The 18,517-nt window shown below is 39.2% G+C and overlaps 1 protein-coding gene across 4 annotated transcripts in view; it reads left to right on the top strand.

Moving 5' to 3' along the window:
* The window catches only part of DIP2A (disco interacting protein 2 homolog A), an 82,888-nt gene that overhangs the window by 32,824 nt on the left and 31,547 nt on the right, over positions 1 to 18,517 (top strand). For 3 of the 4 annotated variants that reach the window (XM_017742768.1, XM_017742767.1, XM_017742770.1), the window contains 7 exons: positions 5,987 to 6,106; positions 10,810 to 11,055; positions 14,412 to 14,540; positions 15,110 to 15,229; positions 16,127 to 16,324; positions 17,173 to 17,264; positions 17,533 to 17,643. In XM_017742768.1, the coding sequence (XP_017598257.1) occupies positions 6,040 to 6,106; positions 10,810 to 11,055; positions 14,412 to 14,540; positions 15,110 to 15,229; positions 16,127 to 16,324; positions 17,173 to 17,264; positions 17,533 to 17,643 (963 nt within the window). In that variant the 5' untranslated portion in view covers positions 5,987 to 6,039. The remainder of the gene's footprint in view (positions 1 to 5,986; positions 6,107 to 10,809; positions 11,056 to 14,411; positions 14,541 to 15,109; positions 15,230 to 16,126; positions 16,325 to 17,172; positions 17,265 to 17,532; positions 17,644 to 18,517) is intronic. The other variant, XM_017742771.1, reaches the window with a different exon arrangement.

The following is an 18,517-nucleotide window of genomic DNA, read 5'->3' as shown; positions in this document are numbered from 1 at the left end:
AAAGAGACTGTAGACCTGCCTTCTCTTGTGTTTCTTGTTGTGAATTTTACCATGCTCAACAGTTTTTTCATATTTGCTGAGAAAACAAAATTGGGTTCCCAGTCTGTAGAAGAGTTACTTAAAAAGTTTGAAGACTACAGTGTGTGAATTTGGGAGATGTTTTGGTTGCTTGTTTGGGTTATTTTGTTAAAGGAAGGTTATATATTTATTGTAGCTTTCTTTCAAATATTTCCTGGTTTAAAGCAAGTGCACAAAAAAGGGAAATGTCACAATGGATATTCTACTTCACTTTAAATGGACAGCACAGTGACAAACCTGTTTTGGAAAATTGTGTGAAAATACCAATATCCTCATTGCATCCTGTTCCTATTGTTACTTTTCAGGTGGTTGAAGTACACCTATTTCCCTATGAAATTCCTGGTCACAATAGTGAGGAGAAACAGGTGTTTGGAAGCTTTTCTCTCCTAAATACCTTTGGACTTGTAGCTGGATATTTTTTTGTTTGCTGTCCAGGGTAATTCCGCATCTTGGGTTTGGGGATGAGAAGTGCAAGTGATGACATGCACTGCACATCCTTAACAGAAAGCTGGTCTTGGGTCGCCTTGTCTTGCCACTGCTTGGGCAGAGTAGTTATTGCATCCTATTTGCCCTGCTGATATGTAAAACCTTACTCCAGAGGTAGAGCTGATGTGCCTTATACATTCCTTAGGGTTAATTGAGTGATGAATGAGACTTCTTAAATATTCTGAGGATATGAACAGACTCCTGGGAAAGATGCCTGTATTCAGCTACACAGAGAAGAAACTCCTGAATGTCAGGGAATATTGCATACTGTCAAAATTAGCTAAATGACTTATTTAAAAATACAAAAAATAATTATTAAATTATAAAAATACATTATAGGAAATTATATTATAGACAATAATTAAAGTAAGATGTGCCATTGTTAAACTAACAGAAATAAAAATCTGCAAGAAGAGCACAACTACAGCAGGAAATCCTTGGGAGGTAGTTCTTGGTGGGGACTGCCATGTCCTGCTGTGGTTTCCTATCACTGCTCCCCAAACGAATTTTTCATTAAATATTCCTGCCTAGAACAAGTTCTTCACTTGGAAATTTGGAAGGATCTTAGTTACAACACACATTATTGGATTTCTTTTCCCATTAGTGATAGATGACAAGGCTTAATGTGCTCAGATGGTATCAAAACCAAATAGTGATGGTTTTGTTTGACTTGGTTTAGGTTAAACCTAAAGATAAAGATATTTACCTAAAGAACTTATTTAGGTCTGTGCAAGGAAATGTAGATATGGCTTTCAGAAGCCAATATCTATTCCCTTTTGACCTCTGTAATTAAAAAAAAAATTCTTCAGATTTACTTCATTAGTGATTGGCTTCTTTATCTCAACAAAGAGATAGATATTGTTGACTTCTTCAACTTCCCTGTGTGCTGACGCATGTTGCCTCTTGTGAGGGATAACCAGCTTTAGCCTCCTTCCCTCAATCTCACAGCTTATTTATTCTTTAGACTGTTGTGGGAAGGAGAGGGTGTGTTGTCTCTTCTTTTTTCTTTCCTTCCAGTCTTTATTTCTTATTTTCCTTTCTTCAAATCTCATCAGTTCTCCTATGTCTTTTTTCAAGACTAGTCGATGAGGGGAGAATGCCACTTTTCCTAGAACAGGATCTCTTTCTGGAGCTATTACAGGTTCTTCAGAACCGTCAACATAAATTATTTAAAATAAACAAGGAAGTGAAATAATTTTGTCTTTTTATGCAATTAATCTGTCATTTACTGTCTTTAAGCACTTTTTTTAACAGTTTCACAGAAGAATTGTGTATTTAAATGAACGGTGTGTTTTTATCATCCCCAGACACTTGTCTTCAAACAGTAAATATTATCAAAAACATTCCAGCAGTGAATATTATTGATAAGTACAAGCCTGTCACCCAGGCTTCAGCTGGAATAGTGTTAATTTTATTCTTAATAGCTGGTACAGTACTGTGTTTTAGATTTACAATGAGAATAATGCTCATATTTTATTATTCTTGTTCTAATTCTATTATTATTACTTTTATTCTGAACATCACCATCATTATTATTACATTTTAATTTACTTCAGTTATTATTTTATCTCAACCCATGGATTTTACTTTTTTCTGGGTCCTCTCCCCATCCCATCTAGACAGTGCTTATTGCTTTACCTTTTTCTTCAACTGACTGTAGAAATTCTTCCTTCTGTGCCTAAGGCAGGGGCAAGAATCAGAGGCTGATAAATGCACAGATGCTACAAATGGGAATGAAAAATGCTCTTCTAATAGCTGGACAGTGTAGGAGCTGTAAGAGTTTAGGTGTTTATAGTCCGCAAACTATTTTAGTTTTTCTCCCTTATCCTTTTTTAAGGACATGTGGAAAGAAAGAAAATGAGAATAGGTATGAGGAATGGGAGAGAAGATTGTGTGGTTTACTACAACAGAAGGAGAAAATGTTTATAATCAGTTACTAATTGTTGATGGTTGTTTGCAGCTTAATGAAGTGCAGCTTAGAAATACTTCTCCAAGACTTTTTCTTCTGCTTTTGGATGGCAGCATACGGTTTTTTTCCTCACTTTGATATATATATTCTTTGTGTTAATGAAACGCTGGGCTTGCTCTTCATCACTTCAAGTGATCACTGTTGAGCATTTGTGTTCCCTTTTCTCAAAAATGTGACACATTTGGTCTGATTATGAGTGTTTAATTCCTTAAAGAAAACTGAACTCCACAGTTCTTACATGGTGAATCACTTTCACAGTAAATTTTAAAGAATTTAAGTAACAGACAGTGGTAGAGAGCTGCTTTTTGCAATTCCAATATCCAGTTAAAATTTAATTTATACTAATTTATTGATTTTTGTACGCTAAGCATTCTGCTTCTTTAAAATAATTTCATTCCTTTTACTTCTTTTATTGAAATGTGTTTCATCATGTAGAAAAGCTCTTAAAGCAAAAGTGGAATAGGAACAAAGTGTTCCAGGGAAGTGAAAGCAATTACTTCATTGATTTGCATGAGAGAGGATGTTCCTATTCAGCTGTTGTCCAAGGACAAGATATTATAAGAAAGATTTCTAGCCAGAAATAAATCTTAATGAGTATAGAAGGAATGATGAGTTAAATTGGCGTTGTAAAAATAAAACATGGAACAGAATAAAAATTCATCCTGACTGTTTCCTGGTTGCATTTTTATAATTTAATCTAGTCTGTTCCAGGTTTGGGGGTGGGAGTTAGGACTAGAGGAGGAGGTGGTGGTGATCTTGCCCTCTGGAAATGGAATAAAAAGTAGTTCTCATGCTTGCTGCCACAAATCTGTGTGATGTTATGACCTGCCCTGCTCTGCTTTGTTAAAAAGCCCCAGCACTCCCCTGCCTCCAGCTAGGCCTTTCCGTTCGCAAAATGCACAACTCTCTAAGAATGCTTTCATTTTTTATCTGCCACATTATTTAATGACTTAATGTATTTATATGCAGGCTACAAATGTTGTGTGTTATTTTGCTCTTTGGCAGACCTCCTCTGGGGAAAAACGACTTATGTTCCCCTGCTAACTATGAGATGTTGATGTAACAAAAATGTCTTTTAAATTGTATGTAGATGGTAGGCGTGGTGGAAGTGACTGCATCTCACAGTTACTGTCTCTTTCTAGAAACATTTCAGCTTGGTTTTGACTGGAAGTTCTGCCAAGGAAATGTGTCCTGCAGAATGGGCATTTTGCCCCTACTTTTAAGGCTGCAAAAACAACCTTTAATTGATGTTGAATCCTGCTTAAAGTTTCTGGAATTTGGGGACATAAAAGGTTTGCTTCTGGGTATCCGTGGGAATAAACTTCATTGGTTGACAATTACAGCTAAAACTAAGGATAAGGAGAAACCAAGACTTGACAAAAAGCCTAGATGTGGGAATGGAGAGGGAGGCAGGCAGACATAAGAAAAGGGGAATTTTTAATTTATAAAACATCCATTATTAAGTCCTTGGTGTGAAGTACAGCAGCAAAAATCTGACGGGGCCCAGGACAAAAAAAAAAATCTTGTATTAAAGGATAGAGGTTTTACTGATTTTTTTTTTTTTTTTCTTTTTCCTTCTTAATATTTTTCTCTCATAACAACATCATATTTGTACCTCCCATGTTAATTGCACAAGAAGTTCTTCTTTGAGATAAGCATCTACTTAGTACATTCCTGAGTCTTGTAGGAACACACAGGTTGCATAGTATATTTGCATATATACATATTTTAAGTACTGCTCTGAACAGATTATCTGGGGGGAATTGCAGACTGAAAAGTGACGTTATTGCTGTGAAGAGCTGGTTGGTGTCTGGGACCATATGCTCAGGGATTCTTGTGATTTTGTAGAATCCATTTCACCAGACTGAAGGGAACAGTTCTTTAGAAAGAGCCTTGTGCTGAGCATGACCAAAGGGGGGTTCAGGGCTAGTAAAGAAATGGTACTTTTTAAATTTAAAAAAAAAAAAAAAAGAAAAAGTACTGTAAAATACAGCATTTTACCTGTAGTCATCACCATGGTAAACCCCTGTAGGTACAAGGACAGAGTCGTTACATTACATTGTATATTATGTAAGTCATGTAAGTATACGTCTGTCCTACACACTTACATACCTACAAATAGTTTCATACCTTCAAATTTGTCTACCTGTTACATATTTGCATTTTAACAAAAGAATAGATGGATATTTACCTAAAGAATATGTATTTTCTTTCAAATAGAATAGTTAAATTCTGAAAATCTTGTACAGCAGTTTCCATGTAGAAGAAATGTGGTCAGCCCAATGCATAATCATATACTCACTTTTGGGCTCTGTCCTGGTTCAGGTTCTGTCTGTTGACAGGGGTTTCCACACTCAGCAATAGCAATTCTTTTCTTGTACCCTCTGTCATTAGTCTTGCTGTTACTGTTCGTTTTCATATCTCATTGCTGTTTTCAGTAAATCACTTTTATCTTGACCCATGATCTGTGCCTCTAATTAATTCGCCTGTCTATTCCACCACAGAGAGGAGGGAGAGGGGGGAGCGAGCGAGCAGTGCCTGTCTTGAAGTGTTTTTAGAGGGAAGGCTAAATTGGAGAATACCATTCCTAAATGGCAACAAGCCCACTGTAACTATGTTTAAGTGTATACATGTTGTATTGTGCTTTTCCTGAGTGTGAATCTCAGGTGGTAAGTCAAAGTATATTTTTGGTCTGCCTCATTTCTCCTCAACATCCATTCACTTCTCATGAATTTTCTTCCTGCATAAGTTTTAGCTTTTGACACCATTGAAATGTAGATGTCAAAAAGAAAAAGCTGCTGAAAAATTACTGGAATACGTTAAATTTTATCTGCAGTGAGGTCTTGATTGAACATTGAATTCTGCTTGAATATCAGTTTTGGCTTAAAAATTACAAAAGTTAAAATATAGCCCATGAGCCTCTTAGGGTAATTTTTGCTTTCAGGAAAGTGAAAGCTGTATGTGTCTTTTCCCTAATTCTTCATATAGAATCGTAGAATTTTGTTAGAGTTGGAAAATACCTCTAAGATCATTGATTCCATTAGTTTCTTTTTTCTGTTATTACTTGCATTGTTTTGTGACACCTTCAAGTATGCATGTACTTGTACTTTTTTTCCCTTCCTGGATTTTGAGGATGAGGAGTCAAATGCTGTTGCGAATTTACAGAATCTGCATTGAAATTTCTCCTCCAAATGAAAATAACTCATAGTTCAAAACTAACATACTGGGTACTCTGTAACTTCAGTGTTTATTTCAGGGGGGTTTCCGAAATGCTACTCACAGAGCCTTTTTGGGCTGATTTCATGAGGAAAATGTGTCAACTTGACCCTACTTATATCCTCCCTTAGCTTTGGAAACCATTGCCTCTGCACTGGATTGGAGCGGGAGGCAGTAGTGTTGATTCAGTCCTCCTGTTTAACTGAATTCTAACCTTTTTGTTTGTTTTCTGTATAGATGTCCACACTGAAGCAGTACAAGCAGCACTTGCAAAATATAAAGAGAGGAAAATGCCTATGCCATCGAAGAGACGCTCTGTCCTGGTGCACTCTTCAGTAGAGACATACACCCCTCCAGGTACATGTTGAGTGAACACAGAGAATTAACAGAGCTGTCCAGAGAAGTTGTGGGTATCCCATTCCAGCAAATGTCCAAAGCCAGGTTGGACAGGGCTTGGAGCAACCTGGGATAGTGGAAAGTATCCCTGTCCTAAGTTGTTAGTAGGTTGCACTAAAGTTCTATATCATGGCTGTATTTCCCAATAATCAGGTCTTGGCTGGATTTATGCTTTGATGTTTTTTCTCATGGTTTTTAGTGTCTCATCTAGAGATACTGTAGCTGCTGGAAGTCCACATGAAAGCAGTCATAGAGTGAGCAGGTGCCCTTTATACATTAAGAATGTTCTCTTGCATCTCATCTCACTCAGAGGAGATAATCTAGGCAAGCATATCAGAGCTGAAAATACCTCATTTCACATTGCAGAAGATTCTTTTTTTAAAAGTTGAAGAAAATACCAGAGCATTAAGTTGCTGCATTAATTGCAGAGCACTCATCAGATGGTTTCAACTATTCAGTGGTGAGCAGATTAAAACAGTCAGAAAATCATATGCTATGATTGTTCAGATTGGTTATGGCAGAATGTCTTCTTTAATTTTTAGGGGCAAAAAGTAATCTTCTGTTGTCTCACAATGAATTTTCTGGAGGTTAAGAAAATCTTGGAACATGTTGTGCTAGCATGCAAAGTGGTTTGAGGCCAATGTCTTGTATACAGAGAAGAGGGATTTCCTAAGATGTTTAATTTTGAGGACGTCCTCTTGTTTTTTGTAATGTGGCCCAGGAGCAGAAGCACACTGACCTCTACTGCCCTTCTTCATCATTTCTAGTTCTTAACCCCCTCCTCTAAAATAAGAGTTCAGGTATGCTGCTCTCCTGCTTTCTGAGATTTATTTCTTCTTTCTGTTCTTCCCATTTAAAGAGAATTCCACTTTTCTTTGCTAGTCACACACTTAAGTGTATTATTTTTGTGGGTTCTCCAGTTATTTCATTAGTTAACAAACAAAAATCTTCTGTGTTCTATATGGTCTTTCTCGACCCTTAATGTTTTTGCCTAGAAGATAAGTATTTTCATTAAAGTATCTTTTTTTAATGAGTGACTATTAAAAAGAAGCTGAGATGCTATGGAGACAATGTTAGGTTATGTAATAAAAGCTACCTTGCACACCTGCAGAGGAGTGTGGGGCATGGCAGTTGGGGCAGTCCAAATAATGCCCTGTCCCAGGAGCCACCAGCCTGTCCCAGACCCATCTGCACAAGCCCAGAGGAGCGCCAGGAACAGCAGCAGGCAGGAAGGCAAGTTCAGGACTCGGAGAAGGGTCACCCTGTCCAGGCCTGTCCCTGGAGAACCCTAGGTGTGAAGCCCGTCAAGACCAGTCAGAACTAGAGCACCTTCTGGACTGGGGGGAACACACAGAGGGACACAGTATACAATGCAGGGCAAGAGTGTTTTGGAACTGCATGAGTCTTGTTATGGGATGTTAAGGGAAGTGCAGACAGGCAAAGGGGCTGACTTAGAGAGGAATAAGTGTGGGGAAAACAGCAGGATAATAGGATCAAAAACAGCTGGTGGTGTGTAAATGGAACACATGCCTGGCCATGCCCCTGAGCCTATACTCCATGCTGTACATGTGTGTACAGAGCAAGATGATGCTGTGAGATCTGCATGTTTTTGTGTGTTTGTGCTGCTGGAGTTTCATCTTCTAACACGCCTGTGCAGGTGGTCAGCAGAGAAGCCAAGTGTGCTCACACTGGGATTGAGCAGGGTGCAGTAGCACCTTAAATAATAGGAGCTGAAAGCTGGTGGTGTGACCACCGCAGGGACATAGTTATGGCCCCAAGCCTGCTGGAGTTCATTAACTATTTGGACAACACTCCAGGCACATGGTGTCATTCTTGAAGTGCTCCTGTGCAGGGCCTGGAGTTGGACTCAGTATTCCTCATTCAACTCAGGATATTCTATGAAGAGTTAAGTGCCTCTAGAATCTGTCAAGCTCTTTCTAAGAAAAAGTGTTATGAGATCCCCTTATCTCTATAACAGAATGGGTCACTGGATGAGTTCTGTATCATGGGGAACCAGGACATTCAAAAATATTCTAGGTACTTTCTTCAGCTATATCAAATCATAAAAATAATTGTCTTTTTATGGGCCTGCCTTTATTTGCAAAGTTAGCTCAGCAAGAAGGATCCAGAGTTGCAAAGAACCTGAGTAGTGCCGAGCATCTAGTCCTGAGCCATTCACCCACTGCCTTAAGTCCTTGTTTTGGCAGGAGTTAAAGGAATTAAAGCATGCTTTGGTATTAATAATTGAAATTTTGTTACAAACTGCTACCATCAGGTACCAGGAAGGAAGCATCAGATTCACATTCTTTACACTGAGGGTCGTGAGGCACTGACCCAGAGAAGCTGTGGCTGTCCCATCACTGGAAGTGTCCAAGGCCAGGTTGGACAGGGCTTGGAGCAACCTGGTCTAATGGAAGGTGTCCTTGCCCATGGCAGGGGATGTAATGAGATGACCTTTAGGTTCTCTTCCAACTCAAACCATTCTGTGAATCCATGGTTCTCAGCACAATGTTAGATTGAAATCCAGCTCCTGGCTGGCTGTAAAGGAACTGCTTTTATCAGTCATCCTTCCAAAAATTTTAACGTACTTTTGGGTTTGTCCTGTTGAGTCTCTGATCCTTCCCACACAGATTTCCTGTGATCAGAACTGGAGCTGTAGCCTTCATGCAAGTCTGGCTCAAAGAGGGGTGGCTTTTGTGACTGTCTTGGGTCAGCTCCTAGCCAGGAAGTGCTGGAAGCCAAGCACACAGTATTCTGTCACTGTTCTGTCACCACACACCAGGATCTATGGGTTAACCCCTGCCACCGCTGCTACTGGGGTGACTTTGCTGCTTCTTGGTGTATTTATGTTTTGATATTAGAATGCTTTTACCATGGATCCTTCACTTTTGTTCACAGTTAATATTGTACATTTAAAGGGTTTGGATTTTTTCACCTCCACTCATGTAAGACAGCTGGAAAGTTTAGAAATAATAGATTTCATTTGTCTTGGATCTGGGTAAGGAGATATTATCAGAGTGTGTATTCTGTGAGAAACCTGCTTTTTCTGTAGTTTTATTTCTTCCTCTGAAGTGATTATAAATTGCAAACATGGTGGTTTGGTTTGGTGGTTTTTTTTCAATCCCTGGCTGTTCGTAATCCTATCTTGTTCCATATTCCTGGAATTATTTATTTTTTGCTTTCTGCCTAAAAGAAAGGAAAGGTTGCAAGCAATACAGGACAGGTTTGGCTTCTCTCCAGGAGCAAATGGAGTCAGCTGCCAAAAACTCCAAATGTGGCAGCAGACCAGAAATATCACATGAGACATGGACCCGGCAATGGGGATGCACCACAGCTGGATCTTCTCAGAGATCTTTTGTTTGGGTATTTTCATTCAAAATTGTCGTGTTTGATGAGGGAGGTCAAATAATGAGATATCAACAATTTTAACTCTGAAAATGCCATCAAGTTAAATGGGATTCTTATTAAATGGGTTTTGGGTTTTGTGATTTCAGACTGCTAATAGAAACTATTTTGAAGCTATTGGAAATGCACATACTCTTAAAAATCAGAAAATTAAAGAGCTGGTAACTGAAATGCATTGCCCAAGATGAGGAGTAGGTTTTTTTTTTTATGTCGCTTCAAGAAATTGATATGGAATTGTATCTAGCTGAACAATTACGTGTTCATAGGATTAAGAAAATAGCCAAAATTAAGGTTGCAGAATTCCTGATGTAACCCACCCCAGATTTCCACGTCTGGGACTCTTAGAGTATAGTAACAGATACCCCGTCTTATATAAAACACGTAAAAGATAAAGTCATTAAAATTCAGCAATTTCTTTACAAGGGCAAGATTTTTTTCTGCAATAAGACATTATTTTTCAGCCAAAATCAGAAGGGATGTATTTTCTTGATATTTAGAATGACCTTTTTATTTGTTGTTGGATGGATAATAAATAAGGGAAGGTTGCGTGCCGAAGGGAAACTTCTGGAAAGTTGTAAATAACTGGATGGGAATTAAATTAGGAGCCCTTTGTCAGACTTTAAACAGCAACAAATATACATGTAGAATGAAAAGACGCTTTACTAAGCATTTCTGTGTATTACTCATTAATATTCAGTTTATGTGGTTAAAATACATGCTTTGTAATTACTCTTTCATCGAACTTCAGAACACCGTGGTTTTTTTAGGATGCAGTTCTCAAAACAATTTGTCAGAAGAATTGGAAAGTGAAGAATTCCCTTCCCCTCAAAAAGAGTAAAAAAGGAAATAACAAACAAATTAATGGGCTTTTTTCAGGTGTGATGAGATAAAATTTAACTGTTCAGAGCAGAAATATTTTTCTCAGTGGAATAGGGACGGGATGGGATGCTCGCTGAGCCTCCACTGGAGGTAGAAGCCTGTTTTGACTCTTATGTCATTCCAAATGTTGGAGGTAACTGAAACTTTGCTCCAGGTGTGTTCTGGCCCTAATGTGTAGAAGTTGTTGTGTTAACCCAAAAAATGGCAGCAAGAGGGATATTTGTGTGTGTGAATATCCCATTCCTTTAATACACACCCCTCATGTGTAGCACGTGAGAATGCTGCGCGGAGCACACGGAACAGGGCCAAGTGCCATGTTCCTGGTGCTGGGTCATTCCCATTCCCACATTACAGGCCTGTCATCATTATTTTAACCACAGACACATCGTCAGCATCAGAAGATGAGGGCTCGTTGCGGCGGCAAGGGCGGATCAGCTCCACTCCGTTCCAGAGCCATTCCAACGTAGAGCCCTGGCTTAACCGGGTCATTCAGGGCTCCTCCACCTCATCCTCTGCATCTTCCACCTCATCTCATCCTGGAGGGAAGTCTGCTGCTGCTTCCAATACTGCTCCTGCCACCACTGCTGCCACTGTGCTTGCAGATCTCATGGCACACACCCAGATAGGTCAGTAAACCTGCCGGTGTGGTGCAGGAGATACCTGTGAATAGCCTTAAAATGTGCAATTCACAGATGAGGTAGGTATGATGTATATGTATTTAACCCAAGCCAGTTGTTCATGAGATCTGAATGTGCATTCTTCTTGGTAAAATGCTTGCTTTACCGAGAAACTAAGGTTCAGTTTTAGTGGATTCCAAAGCAGAATTTCGAAGGAATCCTGGTTTTGGTGCATGCTTTCCAATCTATATATATTTACCCTAAACAATGTCAGGTTGTGTATTTCAGACATGATTCAGTTGGTAAGCACCCAAAAGACTGAAAAACACACAGAGTATTTGGGAAAGTTATGAAAACAGAGGTACTAATCATTAGGGAATTTTTTTTGCTGTTTGTACAAAACCTTTAAAGAAACCTATTTTTTCATATTCCCATTTCCAAGCTTATTAATAATGAGAAATCCGCAATTATTTTTGACCTTGGTGGATGTAAGAAAGGGGTAATCCATCACCACTTCACTTTAAGCCATTCTGGATTTCATATTACGGTTTAATAGAAATCATGTTTAACTCCTTTAAATTGCAAAGTCAGTTATGGCTAACCTTTTAAGCTTAATTGGGATTGATGAAATTCTTAATATAGCTGTAAAAACTTGCAAGATACACAATATGCAGCACAGCATCTTGTTGTGTCTCATGCCCCAGGCCAGATAGACTTGTCCATCAGGACTATTTAATCAACAATGCAAAATCGAGGCCTTATTAAGAGTTCAGAGTCCAGCATTTAAGCAGCTGAATGTTGAGCTGTATGCAGGCTTAAAATTTCGTTAATGGGAAATAAATAATTATAGTATCTATCAAGAAGGAAGCTCAGGGATCATTAAGAGCTGATCTATTAAAAATATTTGTAAAGATAAAATTTCCAGTGCCTTTGAAAAAAAAAACCAGGTGCTTTTCACATAAGAATGGTCTTCCTCATTTCTGCAATGCTTGCCGTGTTCTATCAGTTTTCATTCCTAGGTTGGTAACATTCATGCATGGCCAGTATCAGTTCAGTTGGGACATTTTTCCTGTCTGTCTGTACTTTTCATAGCTCACAAGAGTATGAAAACTTACTCAGTTCTTGCAGGGCAAACTTTTATGATTCTCGATAAATACTTGCATACTTTTTAAAAGGGGCTTTGATTTGTCCTAGAGCATAGAAGAAGAGTTTATTTATTTTTTCAGATAGTATGCTGATATCAGCAATCTGAAAGGCATCTTACATATCTTAATTGCTATGCCCTACTGAAATATTCTGTGTTTTGGTTGTGTACTGAATAGCTATTCACGGTTTTGAGATGTTGGAGAATTTAAATTTAGCAGCTGGTTCCCTTGCAGCTCATCTTCTCCAGCCTGCATTTTTAATAGTGAGCTCAAACTGAGTTCCCAGGCAGTAAGCTGCAGTGTTGGAAGTGCAAGGTTACAGTATTTATGGAGTCACATAGGAGCATGCATTTTTTTAAAGATGTTTGTCTTTCACTTAATAGCAGCAAGGACAACCCTTCACAACCCTTGGGGGGCTTTTTTTCTTTTGTGAAATTATTTTTTTTTAATTAATAAGGCTGGTGGTATGTCTTGGTTTTTTTCAAGGTCACCATATCAACTAGGGAGTATTTCCCACCTTAGCTCTTAGAGCAGCTAGAAATATACAGATCATCATGGCTTTTAATTCTCTGTCATATCCCGTATGTTCTTTCTTTCGAGACTGCTCTTTTGCATTTATCTCTGTCTTGTCATCACTAATGGAAAGGTCCTTCAGTCTGAATCCAATTAACTTTTCTTCCTGAAGTCACAAGTCTGCTCACACTTTTTAACGCCTCACCACTTCTCTTACCCTGCTGTGCCATGGTATTTCTGGATGATACAAACTAATAGCATGTGGTCTCATGGGCATTTATTAATAAAATGCCAAAATGATTAATTAAGCTAATGTGGTTTTTATCTGAGCATAAATCCTGAAAATTGAACCTATTCCTTCTCTATACATAGTGAGACATTGCTAGTCCCTGCAGGGTGTGTCAGGCGGGAACCAGATACACCTGTCTCTGTGGCCAAGTTGTGTGCTGCAGGAAGCCCATGGTTTGGGACTTTGGGAAATCCAAGGGGGGGAAAAAAAAAATCACCCTAAAAGCAACTTCAAAAATACACAGAACAGAGTGAGAGCATATACATGAGGGAGGTGTATACATGGGCTCTCTGTAGGTCCTGTGCAATGGTTATAAAGGTCAGCTTTATGCAGTTGTCATCTTTGTGGTTACTGATTCCAGGGCATTTTTCTGGGAGATGAAGTAACACTTTTCTCCTTCATGTACCTCACCCACATGAAAGGAGTTTAGTCTCTGCAATGCAAACACTGGCATTGCAGTGCTGTCCATTGGAAAGGATGGGAATGGAGTTAAATTTTTCTCCTGGTGATCCCTCTGAAACCACTTAAGAGTTGGACTGGTGGCTTGTGTGTCAGCTCTGGAAATATGGGACCAGTTCTATAAGCACTTGCTATTTTGGGGCTGATCACTGCCTCAGAGTGGGGGATAATGTATGTATTTCACAGCACTGCCTAGGTCTCCCTCCGCCTGTTGTTTCTCTGGCAGATTTGTGACATGCTGAGGTCCTCTGAGGGCTGTGTCTACAGAGGCAGCTCCTTCAGCCCTGGGCAGCAGGGTTTTCTCCAGCTCTTCCCTGCTGCATTCCTATTTTTACTCATCAGGATTCTGAATATTTCAGGCCTCCTATTCTTGTTTGTTGTTCAAACGCTTCTCAAAAATACTGCCATTTCCTAACCCATTCCATTCAAAACCATTCTATAACCCAGGTTACAGTCTTGGAATGATGATAGCAACTTTTTACAGGGGCAGTAAGTGATAGGACAAGGGGGAACAGTTTTAAATTAAAAAAGAAGAGAGACTCAGCTTAGGAAGAAATTCTTCCCTGTGCGAGTGGTGCGGCCCTGGCACAGGTTGCCCAAGGAAGCTGTGGCTGCCCCATCCCTGAAGTGTTCAATGCCAGGTTGGACAGGGCTTGGAGCAACCTGGTCTGATGGAAGGTGTCCTTGTCCGTGGCAAGAGGTGGGAACAAGGTGAGCTGTGAGGTCCCTTCCAACCCAAACCATTCTGTGATTCTGTGACATTCCCTAAGCATTGCTCTGCAGCCAGGAAATGGGTCACAGCTCCAAGCAAAGCAGGCTTGTTGCCTCCAGGTTGTAAGGAGGTTCTCAAGCCCCTGTATGTGAGGATTTGTGAAGTGCCTTCACGTAAGAAGCAATTTTGATTATGTTGATTCTTACGGTGCCTGATGAGCTCCTGTATCTGTCTTGCATTTCTGCAGAGAACCACTCTGCCCCACCTGATGTGACCACTGGCCTGGTGGAATACCTGCACCATGAGCGCCCACAGGTCGCATCTGTGCGAGGAGTGCCCAGAGGCTACAGCAGCAGCATTCTGGAAACTGCAGATGGTGATTGCGTTATAGACCTCCTACCTTTCCATCTGTGTCCCCTTGTATATACATCTTTATATGCATCTTAATTTTATATTGCATTATAGCTTTAAATTTTGATAAATATAAAAACATGTATTTACACTTAATTTAACATACACAAATGAAAATCAGCATTCATCATGTTTTGTGTAGTGATTGTTTTTACAAGCCCTGTAAAATACTGAAAGATTGACTCATTTTTTCCAAGCATTCTGATGCTTTCAAAGTGGAATTAATGTTAAAGTGTAGTAAATACCTAAACTCCTGGAGAAAGGGACATTCTTCATGTTTCAGTTGAAATCTCATTAAGGGGTCAGTGGTTTGAAAAGCTAAAATAAAGTGTGAGAAGGTGTCTGTGTCAGCCAGGTAGCCAAGGAACAGCATTGTTTGAAAGCAAACAAATCCATGGTGGAAACTCTTGCTGATTAAAGCTGTTTTCTTCCAAACATGGTGCTCGTCCTGAATGACTTTTCCACCTGGAAGTTGTGTGTTTTAGTGTATTTTGGTTAATATGTGATAAATAATAAATCTCTTCCATTTGGCAGGTGTCCCAGTGAATAGCAGAGTGTCCTCTAAAATCCAGCAGCTGCTAAATACCTTGAAAAGACCAAAGCGCCCACCTTTGAAGGAGTTTTTTGTGGATGATTTTGAAGAACTGCTAGAAGGTTAATTTTCTTTCAGATACATTTTTTACTCCTTGCGTAAGTGGTTCACGACAGAACTGATCCTTCTTAGCTAGTGTTGGTTTCTTTTTCTCTTCTCAATAGAAAACTAGTCCTGGTAAAATTAATGCAGTGGAGAGAGAAAGGTCATATGTTATCACAAGTGAAAGATAATCTTTAACTCAGCTGTCCTTACTCAGTGTGACATTTCTGAGCAGCTACTACTAGATTTCCCCTACTGTTGGTTTGATACTTGTAAGATACAATGTTTTTGTGATTCTGGTCTTTTGCTGAAGTTTCTCCAGATGAACTTCCATTAAGGTGCATGTAATTGTGGAAAGCATCACTTGGAACCATTCATTTTATTGGTTGTCTACATTGAGTGTTAGCTAACTCCAACCAGGTCTTCACTAAGATCAAGATACTTCACTTTCTGGAGCAGCTTGGAGCAGGATTTTAACAGATGGCCTTTCTTAAAAAATATATTGTTAGACAGGCATAGCGTCATTTTTCATTGCCTGTTGAGAATTCAGTGCAGCAAAAATCAGTGTCCAGATGTCACTGAAGCCATTGTCTCTGATAACCCTTCTTGGCTTGGTGGAGGCTTTCATTGAAATAGATGCGGAGAACAAGCAGCAGAAAGCAGCAGCTTTCCAAAGTAGAGAGAAGTGAGCTAGAGATTAAAATTCTGGTCCTTTGATAATGTGGAATCACAACTCTAAAGTGATGATCGCTGCTTTTTGGGAAGTCAACAGATGATTAGCATTGCATCATCAAAAGCAGAGGAAAAGTAGTGATAGCTGTGAGGAAGAGGTGAATGGTTCATAGAATAGTCTGTGAAGTGTAACTTACATGTTTTGTACGGATTGACATTTCCCTTTTACTGTGCTCCCGTTTTAGTGCAACAGCCTGACCCAAATCAACCAAAGCCTGAAGGAAATCAAGTGAATGTACTTAAAGGGGAACCCTTGGGGGTTGTGACCAATTGGCCCCCCTCGCTGCTGGCTGCCCTGCAGCGCTGGGGAACCACCCAGCCCAAAGCCCCTTGTCTGACGGCGTTGGATACGACTGGGAAAGCGATTTATACCCTGACCTATGGTACGTGATGAAGCCAGCTGTGAGGAGGAGTTAGGTGTTCATCGTGGAACAACAGTTTGCCTGACTTCGGAGGGGCTGCCTGTGCTCATAACACATGATTTGCCATTGCTGCAGGAATGTAAATTATGAATTCATTGTATATGGAAAGTGTTTTTAAAGAAGTTAAGGAAGGGAAAATGTTTATTGTAAAACATATTGATTCTTTCCAATTGGCTATTTGTAAATCTTGTAGAATTGTGGGGGTTTTTTCATAAAAGAACACTAAATTAGCCCAGTGTAAACTGGGAGGTAGAAACAGATGGTTAATAAGGCACTCTTCAGTTTCTCAGAGGAGACATTCCCTTTTAGCGTCTTCTGGCACAGCCTTATAGAGAAGACTCATACATACCTCAGGAGCATAATCAGAATGTTAATGGTGGGAAGTGAAACTTGCCTGCATTAATGAACTAGAAGTTTTATAGTAAATTACATTTTTGGGGAAAATTACTGTGTCCTTCAGGATAGCTCACTGCAGCATTTCATTGTTTAGTATGTTAGAATGTTAAACTTTATTGTTTGCATTCTCACAGATGAAAGATGCAGGAAATATAGCTGAGCAGTGGCAGTAATGTAATTACTCTGCAGTGGAGCTTTGAGTGTTGTTTAGAATATCATGTTTAGTTTTACATTTAAAATTTAAAAAAAGAGGAAAAGGTAAACCAAAAGGAGCCAAGTTCTAAATTGTACTTGGACTCTCTGCCAGCTGTTCTGATACAGTCATGCTTAGTGCATGTGTGAGGGACTGAGATTTGCCAATTAAGTGTTAAAATTTTAGCTTCTATTTCTTAATTTCTTTTTTTATTCTTTAGGCAAGTTGTGGAGTCGAAGCTTGAAGTTAGCTTATACCCTGCTAAACAAGCTAACCACTAAGAATGAGCCCCTGCTGAAGCCTGGAGACCGGGTAGGCTGTTGTTGGAATTGGTTCTTCTGGGTGAAATAGTGAGGAACAGCTTTAGCTGAGGAAAGCCTTGTAATAAAATATTGTAATAATATATTGTGAAGTAATCATTAAATAATACATTGTCCCAATACTTAGTATTTCTGTTTCTGGTTATATATAAGCCTGTACATTGTTGTGAAAATTTTGTTCCACAAATTAAAAAGCAACCCCCCCTCTCTGCCAAATGACAAAAAAAAATACATTTTCTTATTTTACTGTATTTTTGTAGGTAGCTCTCGTATTTCCTAATAGTGATCCAGTTATGTTTATGGTGGCATTTTATGGATGTCTCCTGGCAGAACTTATTCCTGTCCCAATAGAAGTTCCACTGACAAGAAAGGTAGGCAAATTCATTCAACATTTTCATGGTTTGATAAATAAATGCAGTGTATATCTAAATCCTACAGTCTTTACATGGGGTCCTTCAGAGCCTGCTCTTTAGAAAGCATCAGCTGGACTGTTCAGTGTACATTCTGTGTTTGGATTTATATTCAATATTTAGTTAAGGAAAGGGGGAATAATATTAAGCTAGTAATTTAAGTATTTTAGGATATGTAATTGCAGAAATTATTTTAATTAATTATTTTCGAAAATACATGTGGAAGTATTTCTCTGAGTATATCAGAGAAAGGTTGTCTTTCAGCTCTCACGCTGAGTAATGAGGCAAGCAGAAACACCATAGTTACTGGAAATACAGGTATAATCCTACACACATGGAGATTATTAGGCAAGAGCTAAAAAGCTACAGTCTCTGCTCCTCAGTGTGTCAGGACTCAGAAACAGCATCAAACCAGTTTTCTGTTGTAGTGGTTTGGTCCAAAATACTCATTACTGTTTATCTGCTGTGAGATAAGAATTAGGAGAAATGCAAAGCAGGCACCAAACTTGAAAGAATATAAAGAAGTTTATTAACAGACTTAAAAGAAGGGAGAAAAGAAAAAAAAAAAAATTATACCACCTTCAGAACTCTCCTCCTCCCCCCACCTTCCTCCCTTCTCCCACTGACAATGTGAAAAGACAACCCTTAAGATGTTCAGTTTGTTTACCACTGCCATAATAACCTTGTTTAGTCCATTTAGAAAGAGAAGTCTCTTCTTGCTCATGCTATGAAAACAGTATCACAACGAGACAGCCGCCCACTTCCAAATATTGTTCAGTCCATTTAGGAAGAGGAGTCTCTCTGCCTGCATGTGAGTCCCTTCCCCTGACTTGCA

This window comes from Corvus brachyrhynchos, unplaced genomic scaffold (assembly GCF_000691975.1).
Source record: "Corvus brachyrhynchos isolate BGI_N302 unplaced genomic scaffold, ASM69197v1 scaffold98, whole genome shotgun sequence".
Taxonomy (NCBI): Eukaryota; Metazoa; Chordata; class Aves; order Passeriformes; family Corvidae; genus Corvus; species Corvus brachyrhynchos.
The sequence above is the reverse complement of the archived record's forward strand: the minus strand, read 5'-3'. Positions and strand labels throughout refer to the sequence as shown.